This window comes from Ochotona princeps, chromosome X, assembly GCF_030435755.1.
Source record: "Ochotona princeps isolate mOchPri1 chromosome X, mOchPri1.hap1, whole genome shotgun sequence".
Classification (NCBI taxonomy): Eukaryota; Metazoa; Chordata; class Mammalia; order Lagomorpha; family Ochotonidae; genus Ochotona; species Ochotona princeps.
In genome coordinates, this window is record NC_080865.1 from 65,586,901 (window position 1) to 65,613,832 (window position 26,932).

Consider the following 26,932-nt stretch of genomic DNA (forward strand, 5'->3'; position numbering starts at 1 on the left):
ATTCAAATAAATAAATAAATACTTTAAAAAATTAATAGTAAATTCGATGTGGTAATAGTACTAGTGGCAAGCATTAAGGGAATTTAAACATAGAACTAAGGCCAAATAATTCTAGGTGCAGAACACAATATAAAATAATAAATTATGAGGCAATAATAATAATAAAATTAATAGAAATCAATAGATGAAAGATGATATGCAAGGAGATAAGGGGCATATATTTTGCAGATTTAGAAATCATAGCTAATTTCTTTGCAATTACATTTTACTACATATGTGTCAGTCACTATGCCAAGTATTTTACATGTATTAACACAGTTATTGCTCACAAAAACCCAATGAAAAAATACTTTTTAGTTCTTATTCTGATATGAGACAAATGGAAGTACTTAAAGACCAAAAATTAGGGTATCACAAAAATTCATAAAATTGATTTCAAAGTATTTATTTATATCCAAAAAAGTCTTTAAGTCTCTGCGCGGTTTTTATAGCACACATTTTCCATGAACTTTCTGAAGCTCCATTCCCCCGTCTGCATAAGTTGCCCATCTTCATGAAGCTAATCATTGACAGCACTGATTCTGACGCAGTTGGACTAGCTCTAGACCCCATGTGCTTAACCAGCCACTTAGGAAACGAATCAGTTGTGTCAAAGGTTGAAATACAGACATTAAAATATAATTATTACAATATGTTTTTCTAATCTTTGATTTTAACTTTAAATCAGTTTTTTTTTCACACTGTCATTCCTTGAGTGGAAGAAACATGTATCTGAAATTTAGCAATTTCTTTGTTTTCACTTTTATTTTTTTTACCTGATTATGCGTTTTTAAAATTTTATAATTTACAAATATTGTCCATTTCATTTCCATCAAAATCTGCCTACTCATTTATTCACCTTTATCATAAAACTGAAGCCTAGAACATTGTTCATTAAAGTATCTGCTGTCTATTTTTAAAAGCTTACTATATATATGGTATCAGAATAAACACATTAAGTGGATTATTTCATAAGTAATCACAACAACCTTTAAAGTAAGGTACTGTTTTTATCCTCCTTTTTTCAGAGAAGGAAACTGACACACAATAATGTTTATTCCTAATTAGTGGAAAGACTACCCCCTTTCTCATACTTTTCTGTTTGTTGATTATTTTATGAGTATATATCCTTTTATATAAACATGACATATATTCTAAAAGCAGGTAAGATTTTGTTTTATTTTAATTTTAATGTAGAGTTAGAGAGAGAGAGGGAGAAAGAGAGAGACTCCTTCCATCTGCTGGCCACTCCCCAAATGACTGTAATGGATGGAGCTGTGCAACAAAAAATTAGGAGTTTCATATGGGTCACCCACATAGATTCAGGAGTCCAAGCACTTGGACTATCTTCCACTGCATTCCCAGGCACAATAGCTGGGAGCTGGACTGAAAGTTGAGCAGCATCACAGGGAGCAACTCAACCTATTATGCCACAACACCAGCTTCCAAAAACACATTTTTAAATAAACAGCCAAAGATTCATGGAGACTCAGTCTTGAATTTTATTTTTTTAAAACTTTTACTCATTTTATTGATTTATGATATAGTTTGATAGGCACTGGGATCTCCCCTCCTCCACCACAAGTTCCCTCCCCTCCCCTCCGTTCTATTCTCCTCTAAAGTCTTATAATGGGTATCTTTCATGAGCTTTCACAAGTCCATCATGCTGCCACTAAGGTGTCTCCCAATACGTAGGAGACTATCAGTAATTTCGTTGTGAGTTCATTTTTATAGTACATGCACAAGGACTTCTCTCTGTTTCCACTATATTAATTTTCACTACATTTCCAAAATATATCCCCTTGAGTACAGTCCACCACGGGGAGAAAAAAAAGAATTAGTAAACCTTCATCAACACGAAGTTAACAAACATATATAACAAAAGTATCAATGTGACGCAAGGGTGGTGTAAAAACCTGTCCAGTATCTTCACATAAGAATAAATGTCATCGGGCCCGGCAGCATGGCCTAGCGGCTAAAGTCCTCGCCTTGAAAGCCCCGGGATCCCATATGGGCGCCGGTTCTAATCCCGGCAGCTCCACTTCCCATCCAGCTCCCTGCTTGTGGCCTGGGAGAGCAGTCGAGGATGGCCCAAGGCTTTGGGACCCTGCACCCGCGTGGGAGACCCGGAAGAGGTTCCAGGTTCCCGGCATCGGATTGGCGCGTACCGGCCCGTTGCGGCTCACTTGGGGAGTGAAACATCGGACGGAAGATCTTCCTCTCTCTCTCTCCTCCTCTTTGTATATCTGGCTGTAATAAAATGAATAAATCTTTTAAAAAAAAAAGGAATAAATGTCATCATGTGTCCCAAGGCACTAATGAAGGTACAATGACTAGATCCTGGTTACTTATGGGCAGTAGCAATAACAGCGATAAAAGGGACATTAACAATCTCAGGTGGTTATAAGTAATCAGTTTCTTATGGATGATTGATTAATGATTTACATCGCAAGGTCTTATTACAAAGGGTACAAATAACTAGGAAGTGCAATAAGGTAGAATTCACAGCTAAATCCTTAGATTTGATATCATTTTATATTGGAGCAAACATATCATATCTGACCTTTTGGAATTGGCTCATTTCACTTACCATAAAGGTCTCTAGTTTGGCTAGTTTGGCCAATTTGGCCACAAACAATTGTATTTCGTTTTTTTAATAGCTGAGTAGTATTCCATAGTATAGATGAACCATGATTTTTTTTAATGTAGTCCTCTGTTAATGGGCATTTAGGCTGCTTCCATGTTTTTGCGATTGTTGATTGTGCTGCAATAAACATTGGGGTGTATGTTGCTTTCTCCTGTAATAATTCTTTTGGATAAATTCCTAGAAGAGGTATTGCTGGGTCATATGGTAGGTAAATTTTCAGTTGCCTAAATATTCTCCATACTGACTTCCATAGTGGTTGCACCAGCCTGACTTCCATAGTGAGCCGTGGAGTAGGGTTCCTTCTTCCTTGCAACCTTGCCAGCAGGTGTTGTGGGTAATTGTTTGTATGTGGGCCTTTCTTACTGGCGTTAAATGGAGCCTAAGTGTTGTTTTTATTTGAATTCCTTTATTGCCAGACAGCTTCAACTTTTTTTCATATTCTTGTTAGCCATTTGGATTTGTTCCTTTGTAAAGTGTCTGCACATTTGCCGTGCCCATTTCTTGACTGCTTTGTTTGTTTTGATGTCATGGTTGCTCTAAAGTTCTTTGTATATTCTGGAAATTAGCCCTCTGTCTCCTATGTAGTGTGCAAAGATCTTCTTCCTTCTGTTGGTTGCTTTTCACTTTGTTGATTGTTTCCTTTGCTGTGCAGAAGCTTCTTAGTTTAATGTAATCCCATTTGTTTATTTCGGTCTTGACTTCCTTTGCTTTTGATGATTTTTTTTTTTTTAGTAAGTCAGTGCCTATATCTGTATCTCGCAGAGCATTTCCTACTTTTTCTTCCAGAGGTTTGGAGTCTTGAATTTTCTTCTTTTCCTATACTGAACTTTATTGATAAACCATGTCATCATCTCTTAAACCTCTGAATGCCATCAAAGGTACTTGGCTCCCAAATACTATATTTCCACTCCAGTATCTGTTTACTGAGTTGCAAACATATATTTCCAACTGCCAGCCAGAAAGCCACACTTGAATACCCCATGAACAGTTCAAATTGAGTATATTCTGAACTGAACTCACCATCTACCCCAAACTGGTCCTCAATATATTCTAACAAGAGTGCATGGGCAACTCTTCATCCAAATGCACAAAAAAGAAATCTGAGTCATTTTTGTCTCTTTTTCCTGACTTCCAAAAATATGTTGCCCCTGAAAATTACCCCAGATCTACCTACTTCTCTTAACCTCTGCAATGGCTTCCATAGTCCAAGCCATTATCCTTTTCAATTACCTACCAACAACCAACCTTTCAAACTTCTTTCTCCCTTACAATCATTCTTTTCATGGCAGCCAAAGAGAAAGATGTTAACAGACTTATAAAAATTTCTACTTAAAACTTTCAAGAAATTCTCATGTTAAAACTTCAAATCCCTACCAAGGCCCTTGTGGCAGAAACTAAAAGTTGACTGTTCAATATGTTTGTTCCTTCTATAATGAAATCAGGATTTTAGGAATAGTAAAAGACTGAAATGGAAATAAAATCTCCCCAAATTTTGTTATAAAATCTCCCCAACTCTTATAGCTAGGCATGGTCCATTCTACCCAGTCCTGGCCAGAAAGAGAAGATATATATAAATAATATAATATATACATTAAGGCTTCCAGGAAAACTGTTTCTTTCCCAATGGGAGGCGACAAATTCAGGTGGCACATGTTCATTTCCTTTTTTCCTATCTCCCATTTTCCTGTCTAGTATGACTCTTCCATCTTAGAAAAAGAGACTGGAAGCCATGTTCAAAGGATCTCAGAAGAGAAACATGAAATGTTGGTCCTCACACTTGAACTAACCTGAACTGCTCACACTGAGATTTCCACCATTTATTTCCCTAAAATCACATTAATTGGTTGCCGTTATATGTGTCCCCAAGTAGTCCTACTGAATATAACACTGGATATTATGGCTCCTGCCTATCTTCTTAATCTTATCTAAAATGTCTCTCCTCTTCATTTATATAATGATCATATGACTTTCCTTTTATTCTTTGAACACTTCAATCTCATTTCTGTTTCAGGATGTTGGTGTGTGCTGTTCCCTCTTCACAGAATTATCTTTTCCCCATTTCTCACTAGGTAATGACTACATATGACTCAAGTCAACTTGAACTTAATTAACCAACATCTCACAATGGAGTTCCCTGATCTCTCTAATATAAATCAGATGATCTCAAAAATAACTGGACTCTTCCTAGCGTATTTCATAATTTTATTTTTTACAGATTTTGTTTCTGTTTAATGTCTGTCTCTCCGACTAGACTCTGAGCTCTACAAAGTCAGGGAGTACATTTGTTTGTCCACTACTGAATATATATCCAGCTCCTGTAATAGTGTCTGCTACATAGGGGATACTAAATAAATGTGATAATAAATGAACAACCTATTAAAATGCCATTGTCCTTCGCATCATTTTTCTTGCTGTCCTAAAACAGCATTAATCACCCCTCCTGATGTGTTCATGGTATATTGCTTTGACTCCTATTTTAATTCAATCATCTAAAAGCATTTTAAATTTTTTTCATTTGCAATGTTTTTTTGTTTTTTTTTTCTTCATCCTTCCATGCTTTATTTTTTTTTAATTATTTATTGTTTAACTTCAGTAATTACATTGTATTATGTGACACAATTACATAGATACTTGGGTTCTCCCCACCCCTCCCCAAACCCTCCCACCATGGTGGATTCCTCCACCTTGTTGCATAACCACAGCTCAAGTTCAGTTGAGATTTCCCCATTGCAAGCGTATACCAAACATAGAGTCCAGCATCTTATTGTCCCGTCAAGTTCAACGGCTTCTTAGGTATACCCTCTCTGGTCTGATGACAGAGCCAGCAGAGCATCATCCCAGTCAATTGAAAGTTCCAACATACCATCAGCAAAAATTTACATCATTATGGAATTAATTGACATTACTCATTTGCAATGTTTTAAAAGGTCTCGAAGACTATTCAGGAGAGGAGAAACATATACAGGCCACTAATAATACAGAGTTTACTAAGTGCAATGGTTACAGTATGGGCAAGTGGGCTGGCATCATAACCCAATGAACTAAGCTGCTATCTGCAATGCTAGTATTTCATATCAAATTGCTGATTCAAGTCCTGGATGCTCCACTTCCAATCCAGCTTCCTGCTAATTTTTCTGGGAAAGCAGCAGAAAATGTTCCAATTCCTTAAAACCTTGCCTCTCATGAGGAAGAAGATGGGAGTTCCAGGCTCCTCGTTTCAACTTGCTTTTGCAGGCATTTAGGGAGTAAACAAGGCATTTCTATCTCTCCCATTTCTCTGATACCCTACCACTCAAAAAAAGAAAACCAATAATAAAAACCAAGGCAAGAAGGTGTATTAATTCAAGAATTCAGGAAAGTTGCAGAGATGAGACCAGGGAACTCTTTCAAGAGATGGTAGCATCTACACAGATTTTTGAAGGCTAAATGCTACTTTTCTGTGTAACAGGTAGAAGAAGAGAAATCCAAGCAATGACGATAGCGTGTGAAAATGTCCTGTGGCATGAAAACAGTAAAGCATGCTCATCAGTGCAGTGTAAATCAGAAGAGATTCTTCAGAAATACAGTGTAACACTGTTGAAAGGAATTGCCTGACCCAGTAAACCGAAGATTCTCCATGAGATTGCTCTCGCATTTTTCTTTTTAAGCTTGGTCAAAGAAATTTGGAGCAAATAGAACCAGGACTCATATTCCTTAATTTATAGACTATAGTATATGCAACTCATACCTCTGACAATTAGCAAAGTACTTCCCTGAGGCTGGCATTATGGTGCAGTGGGTTAAGTTACTGCCATTAGAGCCCACATCAGATTTCAGAGTACCAATATGAATCTCAGCTGCTCTCCTTCCAATCCACCTCTCTGCTAAAGTGCCTGGAAAAGCAACCGAGGATGGCCAAAGTCCTTGAACCCCAGCAATCATGTGGGAAATCTAGGTGGAATTCCAGGCTGTTGCTAGCATTTGGAGGAGTGAACCAGTAAATGGAAGAATTTCTCTCCCTCTGTCTCTTTCTCCCTATTTGTGACATGAAGAAAACAAGTATTTAATGACAACAGAATTTGTTTCCCTTTGAGACATTAGGAGATAGATAGCATCATGGCTCTAAGTCCCACTGATTTGCACAGCTGAAATGTCCAATTGTCTCTATTTCAACATAAAAATTTATCCAAAATTGAGGTTGGAGGACAGAATGGTTCTAGATCCTGAAGTACCTTGTCACTGTAAGTAACTTGTATTTTCTAAGTAATGATTAGAAATTGAAGGGCTTGAAGTGGGGGGAAATTATTCTCAGAATTGGGTCTTAGAAAAATTATCTTGATAGGGTCAGTGCAGTTGCAGCGCAGGTTAAGTTTCCAACTGCGGTGCTGGCATCCCAAATGGGCACCAGTTCATGCCGCAGCTGCTCCACTTTTGATCCAGCTTCCTAATTGTGATCTCAGATAGTGCCAGAAGATTGCTGAAGTTCTTGGACCCATGTACCCACATGGGAGACCTCGACAAAGTTCCTGGATTATGGATTCAGATCACCCCAGGTCCAACCACTGCAGTCATTTGAGAAGTAAACCAGGGGATGGATGATCCGTGTCTTTTACCTGTGTAAAATTTGTCCTTCAAATAAAAATAAATAATTTTTTTTTAAAAAATAAAGGTCATCGGGCCCGGCGGCGTGGCCTAGCGGCTTAAGTCCTCACCTTGAACGTCCCGGGATCCCATATGGGTGCCAGTTCTAATCCCGGCAGCTCCACTTCCCATCCAGCTCCCTGCTTGTGGCCTGGGAAAGCAGTAGAGGACGGCCCAATGCTTTGGGACCCTGCACCCGTGTGGGAGACCTGGAGGAGGTTCCTGGTTCCCGGCATCGGATTGGCGCAGCACCGGCCGTTGCGGCTCACTTGGGGAGTAAACCATCGGATGGAAGATCTTCCTCTCTGTCTCTCCTCCTCTCTGTATATCTGACTTTGTAATAAAAGTGAAATAAATCTTAAAAAAAAAATAAAGGTCATCTTGAAATCAATGCCCCAGAAACAAGGAAATTGGGATTCCATTGCACCAACATGAATAACTGTGAGATCCTCAATGAAGGCAGCAAGGATTGAGCCTGGAGAGAACAGGGTGGTGGAGAAGCAGAATTTACTGATCTTAATTGACCAGGCAAGGGAATGTGTGAACCAAAGAGGAGTGAATCAAGGATCATTCAAAGGTTTCTCTTCCAATGACTGATCTTTACATTCTTTTGTGAAAAAATGCAGAGCAAAATTAAGCTTGGAGAGAAATAATTAGTTCACTCTCAAGTATATGGTATTTGAGGTGCCCAGGAGATGCCCAGATCAGATATACAGATGGGTCTGGAGTTCTGAAAGCAACCTGGTGAGAGACACAGAGTTGAGACTTATCAGAGAAGATGACAACTTAAATGAGGTTTCATCAGTTAACACAAAGAGCAAAGAACAGCTTTGAAAGATGTAAGAACTTAGATAGCTTTTTAGATAAAGGGAATGTGTAAAAATGTCTGGGAATCGGGGAGGGGATTCCACCCTAAACCTTGGGTTCTAGCTTGGGAGATTGAATGGGTGATGATTCCATTGTTCTGCATTGAATTGTGTCTCCTCAAAATACATATTTTGAAGCCTAACCTCCAGTACCTTAGCACTTGGATTTCTGGGAGAAAACAGGGCCTTTAAAGAGATAATTAAGGTGAAATAAGTTCAAACACATGGGCCTTTATCCGATAGGACTGGCGTTCTTAGAACAGGAGATTAGCACACAGACAGGCAGAAAGAAAGAACACCACATGAACGTGAAGATGGCTATCTGCAAGCCAAAGAAAGAGGTCTCAGAACAAATTGATTCAGCTGACAACTTGATCTCTGGCTTCCTGCCTCCAGAGCCGTCCCAACATAAATGTTGCTTAAGCCACTAAGTCTGTGGTACTTTTTCATAACAGCATAAGTAAACTAATATAGCCACCAACCAGGATTAGGAACATGGAAAAGCAAGTAAATTGGAGGAATGAGGTGGTAAAAGGATAATTTGCTGTAGGAAATGTTGATTTTGATATTCCTGCAGTGCATTCAGGTAAAGATGCTCAAATAGGCTTGCAATTAAAAGATAGGACTGTGTTGCATGCACAAATTTGGGCATCATTGATACATAGGTGCTATTTCAAATGATGAAAGTGGATGAGATTATGTAAGAAGTGCATATAAAGTGAGAAAATCATCAGGAACGGAACCTTAACGGACACCAACATCAAGAAACAGACTGAGGAAGGAGACCAAGAAAGGAAAATAATCAGAGATCAGAAGAACAGAGGGACCTTACAATTAGTCTTTATATTATCCAATATTTAATTATGATCAGTTGAATATATATTGATCACATTCCTCAAGGAGTTTTAACATAGTGAAGGAGACACCATTTTATTCATTTCTAAACCATCAAGCACAGAGCCTGACATTCAATATCCTCACGATAAATATTTGTTGAATCAAATGGAATTGAAATTAGGGCTTCATTCCCTTCTGTGTTTTGTTTGCTTATTTCTGGAGTGTACAGAATGTAGTGCCACTGATATTTTAAGTTCATAGTGAAAAATCATTTCAACGTGTCCCAGGCTTGATACCCTTCCAAGCCAATCCCCAGGACAATAGTTTTCATTATAACCTTCTGTCTTTGCCATTCTGGGTGGAATTCTGTGCACAGAAGTTATATACATATATGGGTATATCTATGTAACAAATTGCAGTACAGGAGCCCCCTGGGCTCCCTCAGGCTCTGGTATGACATATTTGAGCCATATAAATTCAGCTTCTCCCTGGCATCTGTTAGCCGACTCACTTGCAACTCTACTTCAGCAGTGGTCTCTCAGTCTTCTCAAAGCAGTGAAAGAATACTGTGTGCTGAGAGACCATGGCAAAGAACCCCCCAGAGAACTGTGAGGACTGTCACATTCTAAATGTAAGTTGATTCCTATTTTTTTTTTCCTTTTGAGCAGAAGCATGCTTTCACAGATTTATCGTATTGCAATGGGAACATTAGAAAGTGAAATCAAAGGAGACTTTGAATTACAGCTTGCTATTTGGAGGGTTAGTGTGTATCGTTTTATTCTTTCTGTTCTTTGCTTAGGCAGAAGCTTTTAAATCCAAGAAGATATGTAAATCACTGAAGATTTGTGGACTGGTGTTTGGTATCCTGGCTGTGACTCTAATTGTCGTGTTTTGGGGGAGTAAGTACTTCTGGATCGAGGCACCCAAAAAAGTAAGTTAATGCACATTACTAGCCAATGCTTCTGTTCTGACTCTGCTTGATTTTATTTAGTGGTTGACATGAAAACAACTCTGAAAATGCAAATCATATAATACCTTTTATGTCTTCCCTAGTGGCACAAAACAAAAACTGAGTCAAGGTTTTGTTCTATTTTATTTGTCTAACTATTTGGGTTAGGGGAAAATTTTGCACCCTGTATATATTTGGTTTATAATGATAGTATGCAGAATTATCTATGTTCTGTAACGATTGGCTTTAAGAGGAATTAAGACTCCTAGAAGCAAGTTTTTCTTACCATAAGAAAAATGTGTTTCCCATCTTTCCTTCAGTTATCTGAGTAGGAATTGATAGAAAGATAATTATTTTCCCACATAAGGAAAATCATCAGGAATAGCAACAGAAGATTTTCAGGGATTGCATTTTTCAATTTAAGGCATCTGTTTGGAGGACCGGCAATGAGATCCTTAACAGAAGGAGCAATTCCCATACCTGAGTTCACATTTATTTATGACTTTTAAAAAACAAGCTACAGCTTTTCAGCTCCTCGCCAGCCACAATCACCCTGTCCCACTGAGATAGTAATGCTACAAGGTAGAAGCAAGCAGCACCAACTCATTCATCACAGATATCTTAGAAAGCTTCTGATATTGGGGTCATGTGGTGAAGTATGGCTGGTCACCGTAGTGTATATGAGTGTACTTTCCTGTTATTACTACTCCCGGGCTCACATAACAGCCTCCATTTGAAAGTGGGTAAGTGCACACACTACAAGGTTTAAAGACGATTTGCTGGCTTTGCCATGTTTTTGTCTCTGTGTGTGGGTTGTTGTTACTGCCGTTGTTAATTTGTTGTACGAGCTGCTCATTTCTATTGATAACAGATGTAGGGAGGAAAAGGCACACATCCAAAAGGGAGGAGGATGCTGGAAGAAAATGGGTTGGCATGAACTGTTAGAAGCTGACGGAGCCATAGCAGCAGACAGCAAAGAATCTGGGTCGATGGGGAAGGAGAGGCAGAGGAGGAGGAGAAATAGAAAATGAGCTGGCCAAGTGCAGCAGAGAAGCAAAGCACAGCCACCCTCTGTTGTCTCCACTTTCATTTAACCCCAGAGAGTATATTGTCAAGTTTAATCAGGAAGGAGAGAAACAAGCTTACTGATTTTGTTTGGTCTGTTTGGTTTTTATTTACACCTTGTTCCAGAAAGGATTTCAGGCATCATTCAATGTCCGTGCTTAGCCCTTACCCCAGGCCCTTGACCCCTGTCTTCAAACAGTTTACTTACTGTTTGGATGTCTTTCTAGACAAGCTGCCTATGCGCAGGTGGCCAGTGTGGGCAGAATGAGATCAGAAAGGAAACACCAGCAAAAAAGAGAAGCCAAATACATTCTGACACCATTGAGCTTCACTTAGCTGACTCCCAATGTGACATACTGCCCCACAAATTGTACCTTGGTGCTCTGGAAAATTACTCATGAATTAGAGGATCATAAGCCCTTTTGCCCTTTGTGGCCATAAAGCATTTAGCTGGATACAGAAGGTTGCTAGTACTTTTGACAACCCATAGATGTCCAACTAAATGGACCAGGTGGTCTTTCCTGTCTTATTGCAGCCATTGTCACTGTAAATGTTATTCCTCTAGGACTTAACAAATATTTCTACACTGGTGGCTCTATTTGCTCAGTGTAGCTATAAATGACTCAGTGGGGACTTTACCTTCATCTCACAAAGTGTTAAACTCATTAGTAGTGTCCACCTCTCCTCTTCCCTTTTACATCATCTTTGCTTCTCCTTCCACTTCTTTAATGGCTTATAAACCAGCAATTCTGTGATTTCTCAAACAAAAGTAAAATCTAGTGCTTGTATGAAAGAGGTAGGTAGAGAAGGAATGTTCCTGACTAAAGTTTCTAGAAAATCAAATCTCTCATGAAATAGTGTATCTTGAGATGTCGTTTTCAGAAAAGTAAATCTCAGAAATGAACAAAGCTGCTACGAAATAATCCAGAGAAAAGACAGTGGGCATTTTTGGGGGGATCAGTCTTTTTAACGAGGAATAAATGGGGACTGCAATTGATTGTCTTCAAGCCCAGGCTTTCACCACAACACCTGGTTGGACTCATTTTAAACTAGTGGACTGTGCTGCTCCAGCCAGTCTTCCATTGCCTTCCAAGTCCCAGACAGGGTGCCTAGGAGGCCACCTGTGTTTACTGGCTAAGACTACTAGATAACATGCAGAGTTGACTCAGCAATTCTAGGCAGAGATGAGTAGATTAGTGTCAGAAGATTTGCAGAGTAAAAGGATCTAGGCGTTCTGCATAACTTTTTCTCCTCTTAAGAGCAAGAAGCAACAGTTAACAGACAAATACCCAGGCTCTTTTGGACTTTCCTGCACAAGCCTGTGGAGCTTGTGCGGACTGGGCAGGGCGGGGGGTGTCCTCGGTAGACAGAAATGTTGACACTGTTGTCTGCATTGATGGCAATGATTTGTTTGCTGTTTTGGGGGCTTCCTCCACACTCTTCCTTGGGGCTCCCTCCAAGCTGCAAGAATATGTGATATCCTTTTTATCTTGTTTTTCAACATCTGTTTCTAATAAACAGTACTTACTTAGCATCCACATCTGGTGTTGACGTTGCCATGCCAATAGCTGCCCCTGCCCACATACCTTGGTATATACAGAAGATCCAATAAACTATGCTTGATCTCACACATATCTCAAGCATGTGTATACTCTCTCTCTCTTTCTCTCTGACACACACACACACACCCCAGAGCCAGAAGAAAATAAAATAAAATGAAACAAGAACCCTCGGTGAACTTCTGTATTGCTTTATAGGTTCCCTGTAATGCCAGGCTGACTAAGCCACAACCGTATACAGGAGCCACTTAAGCTCTATGACAACCAGGCCCACTGAGTCCTGTACTTAGCTTTCTTAACCAAGCAGAAGAGACCTATGTAGTTCTAGAGGTTGCAAGCGACCATCACCATGAATCTTTACTTCCAGTCAGTAACTGTCCTGGGATACTTGGAGCAGATTCCTTGCAGAAACATTCTTGCTCAGAGCTCCCTGTATTCCACATTTAACTTGAAACAATTAGAAACCAACTTCCCAGCTAATGAATTCAACATGGAGAAAACAACTCAGAAAAATTCCAGCCCTTAACTAGTAGCTTATAAACACAGCACAGACCCTGCATCTCAGGCTCTCCAATCCTTTGTGGAATGAAAAGAAAGAGTGGTAAAGAATATGAATAAAATGGGCTCTTTCTTGCATTCATAGGAACTGCATGGTGACTTTTAGGGCTGTTCAGAAGCCATCAGGCCCACAGAGCAATCAAGAGATTTCTGGGAAATGCTCCCTCCATTTCTCTGTACTACTACCAGTATGAGATGAGAAGTGGTAAAGAAGGGCAGGCATCCTTTTGCCCCACCCCGATCTCAACTGTAGATGGCCATTAAAATGGCTTTCACCCAAGGTTATGAGCTCAATACCATTCCAGGTTGAAAATCCTTTGCTCAGAAGGAGCACTTTCTTTCCCAAGTCTAGAGCCAGCTCTTGTCGTGCTTATTTCTCTAACACTGCTATTGCCCTGAGATCAAATTTCCTTGCTCTTCTCTAGGCACACAGGGAGACAACTTTCCTCTGCAAGTTCTCTGGGCTTTCCTACACAGCAGGCTGGCAAAACAAACAATGAAAAAGCGGAGACATAGCTGGATTCTCTTTGGCATGGGGACTGAGCTGCACCAGATGGTGCCACATCAGCATTTCAGAAAAAGAAGAGTCCTCTCCAGTTTCTTTTATTCTTAAAGCATTGTGAGATCCAAGTCCTCCCTTATATAATAGCTGTAACTGAGCCAGTTCTTGTTCTGGGCTACACTGGGGCAGCTCCCACCAGCTACATAGAGCCTGACTTCAGCTGCCACGAATACATTTTTCATTCAATCCTTTATTTTGTCCCTCCAAAAGTAGCATTTCTTGAGCAATTCACCTAGTACTAACAGGGTCTTCAAAGGAAGCTGTCCTTGAGTCGGCTGAGAATGGAACTAGTAACCCACGTTATCAACAGGTGACAATTTTCCACTGGTTAGCCTGAACAATGTCAGTTCAAATTTGAACAGTGTTGATTTCACCAACTGTTCAACACTGCAGCTGGCAAGGATCCGGAAATAAAGATAACAGCTGAGGCCCCAGAGACACAGCTTGCTAGTGACAGAGTTGAGGTAAGGACTAGAATTTATGTCTGAGGATTCTTTCCATTATTCCTCAGCCACATTGAAGAATCAGGGGTGGGGAGAGTGGATAGGGGAAAATTTCCCAGCCAGCTCAAGTCTGAAGATGAAAGAAATGCTTTTTGCTGTTTGAAAAAGAGGAGGAATGTCTGTGGTGCTTATGCCAATTTTTTTTTCTGGGGCTGAAAACTGGAGACTGAAGATGCAGAAGCCCAACTTCGCATAAGAAATAATCTGTCTGCTCTGTATTGGTAAAGAAATACCCAGAGGTCTTTTAATTCCCCTAGGCTACACTGGTAATAATATGGTACAATGCCTTGCCATCCTTTCCCTTTTCAGCCTCCCACCTGCTAGCCAGCTATTCTGACCGTGTGTTTCACCTTTGGAGAGTGTACCTCATAAACAGACAGTAAAGGATGAAGGTGGAGAGAAGAGCAGCTAGATTAATCACAGGCTTCAAAACACAAACCTAAGCCAAATGTCCTCAAATCCCTGTCAGGACAGGCTAAAGCTACTTGGCCTCCAAAACCTATCCATCACACTGAGGTCTGAGGAAGCTTTAGGCTTTATAAAAAGCTTTCTTTTTTTTTTATCTCAGAGATTGTCACAAACAGAAGCAAGAAAACAGCACAAGCCATGAAGGGGGGATTTTAGGGCTCATTTGCTGCTTGAATGGAGGGTTTCACTGGACTAAGGAAAGAATTCTTGCAGGAAAGAGAAACGAGTGTCTCCTGCATCTTTCATCGGTGTGGTCTTATTACACCTTCCACTGCCTGGACTTCATCACATATCTTTCTAGTTTCACTTATGATTCATGTTCTACTCCACTAGCTTTCCTGCCCCATTTCAAGTGTTCTGGGTCTTACAGATAGGGCTAGACAATGTGCAGATGGAGTAAGAGCCCATTTGAGTGGTTCTGAAAAAATACCCATATCCCCAAACCTCTACTGCTCTTCATGCCACTGAGCCTAAAACCCACCATCAGTACTTCATTCCTTTGAGTAAAGTATTGCACTTCATTTTCTAAACAGACTAATATCCAAGTGTGAAATCATTTGCCCGATTGATTTCTTCTCTGACATAAGTACCATGAGATTCCTAGATGTCTAGACAGGAGACAAAGGGACAGACACAGATGGAAAGGAGGGGTGGCTCCAAGGGCACAGAGTAAACAAGGTATGGAAAGTAAACAGAAGCTAGAAGCAGCAACAACTAGATTTCCTTATTTTCCAATTTGGCAAGGGTAGACTCCTTGTCATACTCTGCCCTTCTCTGTCATGGAATAATGCTGAGTGGAGGGGAAAATCATAGGTTGAGCTACTTGCATCCCACTCATCCGGAAGTCTCCCTGTCTGTGCTTTAGTTTGCTCCTGGAGAGAACAAAGTCATTTCTTTATTCATCTCCAGAAAGACCTTCCACCCTTGAGCCAGAGAGCTTAGTAGAGAGTAAAGTACTTTTTGATGCCAAAGGCATGAGCTCAGTCTTCATATTGGCCAATGAAGCTTGCATAGACATTACCCCAGCAATGTGCTCCACAGGGATCCATGCGAGACAGTACGTCTGGACTCTCTCAAACCCATCCCCACACGGTGCACAGTGGGCCACCAGCATCATTTCCCTAGACAAAAAGCAGTCCATTCCAAAAGGACACGTTTGATGGTGGAATTCCATCTGAATGGAATATATATCTTCCTGCTTTTGCCTCCTACCAAGGATTCACACATAAGCAAAACAATTCTGATTTCACTCAGTTGAGCAGCCTGCTGTGGCTAACACAAAGCCAACAAGCTGGTTAATGGATGCAATCAAGATGGACTTTTTCTCCCCCACCAAAAACACTCTTTGCAGGAATGTTGAAAATAATCAAGATCTGCTGAGCTTGGCAGTTTGCAATAGTTTTCATCTAGCAAGGTGTCCAAGTAAAGTGTATTGCCAATAGTGCAGGAAAACTCATTCCACAGAAGTACACTGAAATTCTAAATGTCACCAGTATGGTTCCATAGTCTTCTACCAATGATTGAAAATACAGCCTGTATTTTCTCTTTTGCCCAGGTAGGCAGCAATCCAAAATCCCCTAGTCTCTAACCTCATTTTTCCAGATAATAATCCATCAGTGGTGCTACTGATGAAACAAACACCCTAGTCCAGCCCCCAATGGCTAGTGGTGTCAACATTTGTCTCGACAATGGACGGAATTTTTAACAAGACCCTCCCCCTGTTGAGACACCTGACAGGTCTGGATCTGAAGCAGATGCTTCTGTCTTCTGTTTAGGTCAGTCCGACAGAGAGCTCAATTTGCTGCCACAGGTAAAAATTTCTCGTTTCAAGCTGCCTGCAAAGCTGGAAGTGAGGACATATTTATATCTTGAAGCAAATAACAAACATAGTTACATGTCACAAGCCAGGCCAGACTTCCTGAGTTAACTCTGCGTTTGCTGGAGGGTTCTCAATAGAATTTTCCATTCCTGTTTTAAATGGTTCCTTGCTCATGTTCAAAATCTCTCTTGAGGAAGATGAGAATGTGCCACAGGTTGGAAAATTCATTCAACAAGTACTTAGATGCCAACCATGTCCAAGGTACTGTCAGGCTACAAAGAGCTAAATGACATTGCCTCTTGCTTTCCTAGTCAGTAGCTTCATTAGACATTCCATGCTTGAAATGATACTCATTTCTGCAAACTTTCCCAACTTGTTAAATTAATATTCAGTCACAGATTATCAGCAAACTTGCAAAAACACAACCCACCCTTGTGTGAGCTCCACCAGGCTGCCACTGGAAACCAGTTAGAAAGTGATGCTGTTTCTTAGGACAGCATGTGTTTTATTAAGGATTTTAGTTTTCCAATTTCTTTTTTTTTTTTCATTAGGAAAACTGATGAGGAGGAATCTTTGATCAGCAAAGGTCTTCTAACCACAGAAAAGAAGGTAGTCTTCCCAATGGCATAATCAGATCTGATCTGGTTTGTGACAGGTGGCTATTTCCTTTAGACTTGTTATTTATTTCTAGCTATAGACACAGTCCAAGTTGCAAGTTGTGGGCTTATTCCTAGCTTGGAATACCAGATGGAACTTGTCTTTGAAAAGACATTTAATTGTTTCAGAAGGCAGAAGAAAGTCCAAGGTTTTGTTTCAGCCACTTAATAAGAGACCTGAAGCCGCTTTTCTAAGGTACTTTACTATGTGGAAACCCAACCTACCTAATTCCAGCAAGTTCATGCAGCTACTGGAGAACTTGCAGACAGTAAGATAAGGTGAGGGAAAAGGAACCCAGTACTGAAGTGTGAGGCTTGTTGGTTAGGCGATAAAACAGTAGGATGGGGAAGAAAATAAATGTTCCCTGGACTCTGAAGGACAAAAACAAGCAAGTGAAGGCAGAGTAAGACTGTGACCTAATATTGCCCCAGGAGAACAATTTCTGATTCTAAAAGGAACAGAAACAAGATTGTTGTGGCAATATCAAAGCTCTGGATACCCCAAGGAGATAGCAATACCTAATCACTCTGTGTTCACCTCTCTTTGCTAGTTCTTACAAATTCCATGTGAGTGGTGAGGGGATGATCTCACACAGCAAAAGAAAGGTGGCATAAAGCAGCAGTGTAGATTCCAGGCAATCCTTCTGCTTAACACAGGAGGAGAATACTTCACCGACTTGTTTGCAGAATATTTTTTTTTTTGCTATTTCATCAAGTCTGCCAAGAAAACTGTTGGAATTCTTAGTAATTAACTCAACAACTTGGCTTAAATACAAAATACGGGCTCTGGAGGGATCCCCATATCAGCTCCAGTGCCAAAAAGCACCTCATTTTAATCTCAAGTTTCAGAGAATTCCCAGTAGTAAGCTGCTGTGATGGCACCTCAGTACAAAGGCTCTGGGGAGAGAAGGTGCTGCAGACAATGCCAATTACAGCACTCTGGGAAGAGACACATGGAGCATCTTAGAGCTTGTTTTCCCTCTGTTCTCCCAGACCTATGACATGGAGCACACATTCTATAGCAACGGAGAGAAAAAGAAGATCTACATGGAAATTGATCCTATGACCAGAACTGAAATATTCAGAAGTGGAAATGGCACTGATGAAACACTGGAAGTACATGACTTTAAAAATGTAAGTTGGGTGGTTTTACCGTAAGACATCCTACTCAATATATTAGAGCAGTTGATTCAAGTTAAAAATCACCGTAATCCCCACTTAATTTATAAGACAAAGCTTTCCCTTTGAATTCAAATTCTGCTGCTGCTGAGGGGGCTGGTCCTTGATATCATAGACCTTTTCCATTCCAGCTATTTCTGGAAGCTTTATTATTGTTCTGTCTGTTTTATAGGGATACACGGGCATCTACTTTGTAGGTCTTCAAAAATGCTTTATCAAAACTCAGATTAAAGTGATTCCTGAATTTTCTGAACCAGAAGAGGAAATAGATGAGGTAAGTAAAAATAATAGTAGTGCTATTACAATTGGGCGCTAACTATATGCCAAACAATATACTAGACACTTGATCCTCACTATAGATGGGTACTATTATTCCCATTCTCACATGAGGAAACAGACTCAGGACCAGAAAGTAACTTACCAAAATCATGCAGCAGAGTATAACCTTTCAAAAAAGCTAAAATTCATGCCTTTGGATGTACGCTATATTCTCATACCTGGGTACCTATTGATGCTATATACCATTGCTGCCAATTCAAAGATTTCTAGAAAGGGGGAAGAGGAGTCAGAGGAACAAAACCAGTCTTGTCCATGATAAAGTCCTAAAGAAATAGCCCGAAGGTTACCTGAAGTCCTTAACACTGTTGTCATTACTTCACAACTTTTGCCTATTTTTAAAACTTCAGTTTGTTGACCTTACCAGTTTGTGTTGGACTGCTAATGGACTAATCTACATTTAACCTCACTAGGAAAGGCAAAAGCAAGGAAGGTGAGAATTGCAATGCAGTATGAACTCTCTAGAAACACATGGTTAGAGCACGGTGAGACAACTTATAATACCAGTGCAATCACTGAATGGTTACTGAAAGCCTAGTGGGGGATGTATCATTGCCCAAAATACAAGTCCTTGAGGGCCTTTATGTATATATTTGTTCTTATATTCTGTCTGTGATTACAGTATGCTGTCAAAGGAAGAAGGGAAACTTCAACTAAGACCATATAGTGAAACAGTATATCCTTCATGCACTTGCTTAGGCTAGGTTTGATTTAAATTGGAATTATCACTATGGCACAGTAGCCTCCCTATATGCATAAAAAAATGTCTCTCTTTTGTGTCTCTCTCCCCTGTATTTTTTTCCCACTTTGCTCCCTCTCAGCTCCTCAAAGCTTAATTCTCAGCTGTTTATCTACGTATTTCCCATCTCTTTTTGAGGAAGTGGGAGGTAGGGAGTATTTTTTTTTTATCTTTCTTATCTGAGTTTCAGAGCTGTCATGGGCTACTGCATTTCTCTCTCATGCTAGAGAAACTACAGATCCATGGTACTTGTTGCTTGTTCTAAACAACAACAACAAAAAACAAAATCCCTAAAGATTATGCTGTGTTCCCAGAGTCTATGTTATTGCCAAGTTTCAGAGATTTTCTTGTTTTTTTACAGTTTTTAAAGATTTAATTCTTTGTTCGAAAGGCAAAGTTACAGAGAGGGACAGGCACAGAGACAAGAGAGGGCTCTCATGTGCTTGTCTATTCCCCAGGTGTCCACAACAGCTGTAGCTGAGCTGATCCACAGCCGGAAACCAGGAGCGTCCTATGCTTTTCCCACATAGTAGTTTAGGGTCCCCAAGAGCTGGGCCTGCCTCCTTTGCTTTTCCAGGCACATTAGCAGGAAGCCAGACCAGAAATGGACCACCTGGAACATGAACTGCTTAACCCATTATATCACAGTGCTAGCCACCTTTTTTGTTTGTTTTCAAAAAGCAAAAGTTAGATGCATCTGAGTAACAGATCAACATTTTTTTGTATTTAAGATTTTTATTTTAGGCTGCAAAAACAAAAACAAGCAAGCAAACAAACAACAACAAAAAACTTGGAATAGGCTCGTTAAATGATGTAAATTCATCCTTTCCAGGGAAGCAGAAGGTAGACCCTACCACAAAGAAAGATGTTTAGTTAATGGAGTTTTCAATTAAAAGTACAATTAAATATCAGGCTAATTTGAAAATTATAGGTTCTAGGATTTGTTGACCTCTGTATGAGCAACCAATAACCATTCTGAGTTAAAGCTCAATTTTTAAGACATTGGAAACAACTGCAGGAAGCATTAGTAAGATGAAAGGCAATCAATAGGATTAAAAAGTTACTATATGTAATATCATATGCTGATTTTACAGAAAATGATGTAAGCATTTGAGTGGAGCCAGTCATGAACGACAGCTGAAGGGATACAACAGGATTTATTTTTCTGAAAAACATAGGGCCTGGCACAGTAGCCTAGTGGCTAAAATCCTGGCCTTGCACATGCCTGTATGAGATCTCATACGGGCGGTGGTTCTAGTCCCGGCAGCCCTGCTTCCCATCCAGCTCCCTGCTTGTGGCCTGGGAAAGCAGTGGAGGACGGCCCAAAGCCTTGGGACACTGCACCCACATGGGAGACCTGGAAGACGTTCTGGACTCCTGGCTTCGGATCAGCTCAGCTCCGGCAGTTAGAGCTGCTTGGGGAGTGAATCAATCAATGAAAGATCTCCCTCTCTGTCTTTCCTCCTCTCTGTATATTTGACTTTCCAATTAAAAAAACAAAACAGTACCTAAGACACTCACGTTTCCTTTTAAAAAATAAAGACGAAGACCCATAATGACTCATTTTGACCCTATTTTATTCTTCAGCTGATGTTGCTATATCTTTAAAAGAACGCAAGTGTTTGCCTCGTGGTGGTAAATGACTGCATCTTCTTGTAAATTCAATGTTTTATATTTACACTATTTTTTTTTAATGAGACAAACTTGCAGTCTTGAATGGTAAAGCTCATCTTGTTCCATACTTCCCTCATCGCCATGTTCATGACATGTATATGCTAAACATGCAGAGTAAGTATATAAATAGCCCTGAATTTGCTAACAAACCTAGTTAGCACACCAGCTTCATTTTATATGATCTCTTTCAGTAAATCTCAAGATATTTACAGATGCAAGGGCAAAGGAGCTATGTTTTGAGAGTTTCGAATGACTCAGGGAAAACTCATACAATGTCACATTGCAAAAAACAAGTAAAAACACTGAACTGGTAAAGCTAGAAAGAGAAAAAAATCTTCATTTTAAAATATTTATTTTTCCTTGAAAGGTAGATTTTACAGAGAGAAGGGGAGACAAAGAGAGGTCTTCCATCCCCTGCTTCATTCCCCCAAATGGCCTCAGTGGCCAGAGTTAAGCTGATCTGAAGCCAGGAGCCAGGAGCTTCTTCCAGGTCTCTCATGTGGGTGCAGGGTCCCAAGGTATCAGACCATCCTCTACTGCTTTCCCAGGCTGTCAACAGAGGACTGGATGGGGGAACAACCAGGACCTGAACCAGCACTTACATAGGATGCATGTGTCACAGGGTGAAGGAGGGGGTAACTTATTAAGAATGGGAGGAAAGAGCTGCTATTTCAGTTCAGCAGGTTAAGTTACCAACTCGTGGTTCAGTTTCCAGGCTGCTCTGATCAAGCTCCCCATTTATGCACCTGAGCAAGCAGCAGGTGATGGATCAAGTGCTTGGGCCCCTGCAAGCTACTTGAAGAGACCTTAGTGGAGTTCAGATTCCTGGCTTCAGACCTGGCCCAGCTGCAGGCTTTGCAGCGCATCAAAGACCTCTCACTTTCTCTTCCCTCTACCTTGTTACTCTTCCTTCCAAATGTATAAATAAATCTTTTTTAAAAAGAATAGGAAAGAGCCCGGCACAACAGTGTAGTGGTTAAAGTCCTCGCCTTGCACGCGCCGGGATCCCATATGGGCGCCGGTTCTAATCCTGGCAGCTCCACTTCCCATCAAGCTCCCTGTTTGTAGCCTGGGAAAGCAGTCGAGGATGGCCCAAAGCCTTGGGACCCTGCACCCACGTGGGAGACACAGAAGCTCCTGGCTCCTGGTTTCGGATTGGCTCAGCTCTGGCCATTGCGCTCACTTGGGGAGTGAACCATCGGACAGAAGATCTTCCTCTCTGTTTCTCCTCCTCTCTGTATATCCAACCTTCCAATAAAGATAAATAAATCTTAAAAAAAAAAAGAATAGGAGGAAATTATGGTGAGTGTTGTCATGCCACAAGTTTAACAGACACTTTTCACAAGCACATTCTCTATTGGAGTGTCAGTTTGATGCCCAGCTACTGATTGTGATCCAGCTCCATGCTGATGCATCCTAGGAAGCAAGGAATGATGGCTCAAATGATTGGATCATTGCCACTCAAGTAGAAGACCCCAATGGATTTCGTAACTCCTGGTTTTGACCTGGCCTAGGCCTGACTAAGGAATGCTATAGAAAACAAACCAGTGGTTGGAATTTCTCTCTGTCTGTCTGTCTGTCTCTTTCTCTCTCTCCCTGTCTTTCCATCTCTCTCCCTCTTTCTGTCGCTATTTCAAGCAGATTAAAATAAACGTAAGAACCAAAACCAAAACCAAAATTCCGTTTCAGTGAAATAAGACAGAAGGAAAAATGTTGAAATCTCAATGACAGGTAAGTAAGAGTTAGGTCTATAAGACAACCACTTACAATAGCAGACATTGACAAGAAGGCAGCAGTGGAGTAGGTGTTTCCTGCAGCGGTTAGGTGCCCACTGGGAAGCCAGCATTTATATTGAAGGGCCTGGACTCAAGTTCTAGCTCAATTTCCAATCCTAGCTTCCTGCTTATTTACATCCTGGTAGGCAGTGGATGAGATGATTGCGCAAGTACCTGGGTCACTGATACCCACATGGGAGACCCTGATGGTGTTCCTGATGTCCGGCTTCAGTCTGGGCCAGCCAATGCTGTTGTGAGCATCAGGGGAGTGAATCAGAAGATGGACAAAATCTCTTTAAACATTTTTTAAAGATTTATCTATTTTTATTTGAGAGGCAGATTTATAGAGAGGAGGAACAGAAAGTAATCTTCCATCCACTAGTTACTTCTGCAAATGGTCTCAATAGCCAGAGCTATTCCAGTCCAAAGCTGGGAGTATGGAGCTTCTTCAAAGTCTTCTACATGGTTACAGGGTCCCAAGGACTTGGGCCATCCCCTGACACTTCCCCAGGTCCTAAGCAGGGAATTTGATTGGAAGTGGAGCAGTCAAGACTCAAATCAGCATACACATGGGATAGAAGTACCTCATGCTGACTACTATGCCACAGTGCCAGCCCTCCAAATAAAGTAATCTTAAAAGAAAAGCTTTTTTGATGCCATAGGAAAGGCTCTGTAAAGCAAAAACTTTCTGGGGGAATAAAAGAGTAAGGTCAATGAAGTCAGAAGCTTGAAAATTGAATGTTAAAATATAAAAAGACATCTTCTATATTACAACTAGTGACCATTAACAGATAAATATTGTAGAACTAAAATTCTCAATTCACTTGCAATTTAACTGATCTCCCCAGTTTAAATTGCAGGATGATCTTCGTGGGGCTTCATTGTTGTTGCTTGTTCTGTTTTGTTTGGCTTGAGACAAAATTTTGTCTGAAATCTTAACTGTGAGTGTCTAAAACAGGCAGGCATTCACAACATGCATTTAAAAGAGAGAAAACAAATGTAAATCAGTCAAGGTTCCAGACGCTCAAATTCCAACGTACATGGCCCAGGGGGCACCCAGAAAATGATGGAGAGCCTTTCAGACTTTCAGTGAAGGGATAGCAAGGAAGGCTGCTGTATCAGTGAGCAGCCTTGCTCTTCGACCTAGGAGGAAGCAATCAGTTGTTAACACCCTCGAGGACACCTTCTGTATGCAAAGCACAGAGTGAGTTCACCAGCAGCCCTAGAATTAGAATTGTTATTCAGACCGAAGACATACTGGTTTCCAGCATCCCATTATAGCTCACTCATCTAACTAATTTCTCTGCCAATCCCCACCATGCACTACTTTTTGTCTTTCAGAATGAAGAAATTACCACAACTTTCTTTGAACAGTCAGTGATTTGGGTCCCAGCAGAAAAGCCTATTGAAAACCGAGACTTTCTTAAAAACTCCAAAATTCTAGAGATCTGTGATAATGTGACCATGTATTGGATCAACCCCACTCTAATAGCAGGTATGTCATCGTCATCCTTATCTCCCATCTCCTTTCAAAAATGATAACAGATTAATATTCCCAACATCCAGAGACTACATTTCCAGGAAAACAAATGATAAGCTTCTATCTTCTTGGAGGAGGCTGTATAAGCTGACTGCCAGTCAGAAGTGAATTTTTCACAGCCAAGTTATAAATCAGATAAATTAATGTTGACAGGCTTTTAAATATCCCAGCAAAGGTAGCATCACCCTAATGTGACTAGTGATAGTGAAAAGCTAATCTTTCTTTGCACATCTGTATTCATGGCAGGAGGGATGGATCTCAGACTGTTGCTCAAACGGCTGTGGATCCAACCCAAGAATAGAGGGCAGATGAGTTAAAACAATGCTCTGTTGTCTTAAGGAAGATTCTCCATGTCAAATAATGCCATTCTTCCAGAACATAGGGCAGAACAGATTTCTCTGTGGCAGTTTCAAGAATTGCTAAAAAAAAAAAGGGGGGGGGGGAGGCAGGGAACAATGGAGAGCTAGATATCCAGAGTAGAAGATTCCAGCCCTCAACTAACAGTCAGTCCATGGACACGGCACACCATCTAGATAACACAGAGAGAGCCACTCTCATTCTGAACAATGTGGCTTACTATATGACCCAGAAAAATTTCCCACCCATGCAAACACCTGTTGGTAAATGTAATGCTGTACCCTGAAGTGGCTGCTGCAACAGAAACGAGACATTAGTGGAAATGCTGATGTAAATAGAGTTTAATAGTATGATTCCAAGTTAACTACTCAGTTCTGATCATTGCTAAGGGGAAACTGGGTGAAGAGTATCATGGAAAATCTGTGCTGTCATTGTAACTACTCCAATACATCTAAATGATTTCAAAATAAAGTCTTTTTTAAAAATCCCAAGAAGAGAACGGAAGAGGAAGGAGGACAGGGGCTACCAAATCAGGCCAACAGAAAACATTTACTGAGCATTCATCACTGGTAAAATCAATGTTGGGGACACAGAGGTCCCTTGCCTTCGCTTTTTAATTTAGTATGCAAATAAAACACAGCAACAGATATGTGAGGTCAAACAAGCCAAGAGGTCTGTCTGCAGAATTTCTGGAAAAAGACTTTTAAAATACCAGCTGAAGGAGCTTACAAAAGTGGTTCGTTCCTAAATGATGCAAGTTAGAAGATAAAAAAACTCTGTCTCCCACTGCTGTATCCCAATATTTCCTTCAGAAACGTTGCAAGGCAGTTGCATCACAACCTTGTATTTACTATCTTAGTTTCCGAGTTACAAGACCTTGAGGAGGATGGTGAAGATCTTCACTTTCCTACCAACGAGAAAAAAGGGATTGAACAAAATGAGCAGTGGGTGATCCCACAAGTGAAAGTGGAGAAGACCCGTCATGCCAGACAAGCGAGTGAAGAACTTCCAATAAATGACTACGTGAGTTATGTTTGTGTTAGCTCCTGAGATAAGAGAAGCCACACCCTCATATAATTTCCAACCCTTGAGATCACAATTCTTGGGAGGAGAATGTTTATGATTTTACACAAAATGGGTAAAATACATGGAACCTCCAGAAGGCTCATTCAAAATCTGTCTTGATTTCTATCTGTTACATCTTCATGATCAGGCCAAGGAATTGAAAGTCTCTCCAGCAGTTCATAGAGTCTTGTAGTTCCTCCCTATTTGATGTGGCCTCTTCCTGGTGAACCTTCCACCCTCCAACACTGGTTTTTTTCTTATTTCAGACTGAAAATGGAATTGAGTTTGACCCCATGCTGGATGAGAGAGGTTATTGTTGCATTTACTGCCGTCGAGGCAACCGCTACTGCCGCCGCGTCTGTGAACCTTTGCTAGGTTACTACCCATATCCATACTGCTACCAAGGAGGACGGGTCATCTGTCGGGTTATCATGCCTTGTAACTGGTGGGTGGCCCGCATGCTGGGGAGGGTCTAAAAGGAAGTTTGAGCTCAAATGCTTCAACTTTTGGCAGCCAACATATCATAAATGCATGCTATTCAATGAATTTCTGCCTATGGAGCATTTGGCTCCTAGTAACCAGTACTCTAAAATTACTTGTAAGTAATTCCTCTCTTCATGTTCTAATAAACTTCTACATCATCACCAATGGCCTGATTGATGCTGAACAAACAGGGTTAGTGTTTGCTGAGAATACTCCCAACAAATGAAATGGAGGAGACCTTTCTCAGTTGGATGACAAGGGCAGAAGTTTGGGAGTAGTAAAGTGCAAAGCATAACAATGTTCAAATCTCATAGCTTGCTATACAGAGAAACTAAAAATAAGTCCTAAAGATAAATTGTTCCCATAACTGATGCATAAAAAGCATATCATTTTGTACAGAGCTCCTATGTCTAATTGTCTGAAATACATATTCCGAACTTGCTTAAGAATCTAACTAGACAGGAGGTAAGTCACAGCAAGCTACCCCTAAAACATTCCAAGTGCACAAACTCAACAGAAGAGGATTCTAACTTAGCAAAAAGGGTCCCAGGCTCTCCTCCTGTGAATAGCAACGCAACTTTGGACAGGTTTCACATTTTATAACCTTCCAGTTGACTTTTCTTTAGATCACTGTCT

The 26,932-nt window shown here is 40.6% G+C and overlaps 1 protein-coding gene across 1 annotated transcript; it reads left to right on the forward strand.

Moving 5' to 3' along the window:
* Positions 1–9,592: 9,592 nt before the first annotated feature.
* On the forward strand, positions 9,593–26,461 carry TNMD (tenomodulin). The gene is made up of 7 exons (XM_004590123.3): positions 9,593–9,640; positions 9,809–9,940; positions 18,142–18,282; positions 18,500–18,601; positions 24,193–24,346; positions 25,608–25,771; positions 26,080–26,461. Exons 1-7 carry the CDS (start codon positions 9,593–9,595, stop codon positions 26,287–26,289), a joined length of 951 nt encoding a protein of 316 aa, XP_004590180.1. The 3' UTR covers positions 26,290–26,461.
* The last annotated feature ends 471 nt before the right edge of the window (positions 26,462–26,932 follow it).

Excerpts from the sequence above, each read along its gene's own strand:
- TNMD (XM_004590123.3), top strand. The coding sequence starts at position 9,593 with ATGGCAAAGAACCCCCCAGAGAACTGTGAGGACTGTCACATTCTAAAT. Across the intron at positions 18,283-18,499 it reads AAGTACATGACTTTAAAAAT|GGATACACGGGCATCTACTT; the intron begins GTAAGTTGGGTG and ends TCTGTTTTATAG. Across the intron at positions 24,347-25,607 it reads CAACCCCACTCTAATAGCAG|TTTCCGAGTTACAAGACCTT; the intron begins GTATGTCATCGT and ends TTACTATCTTAG.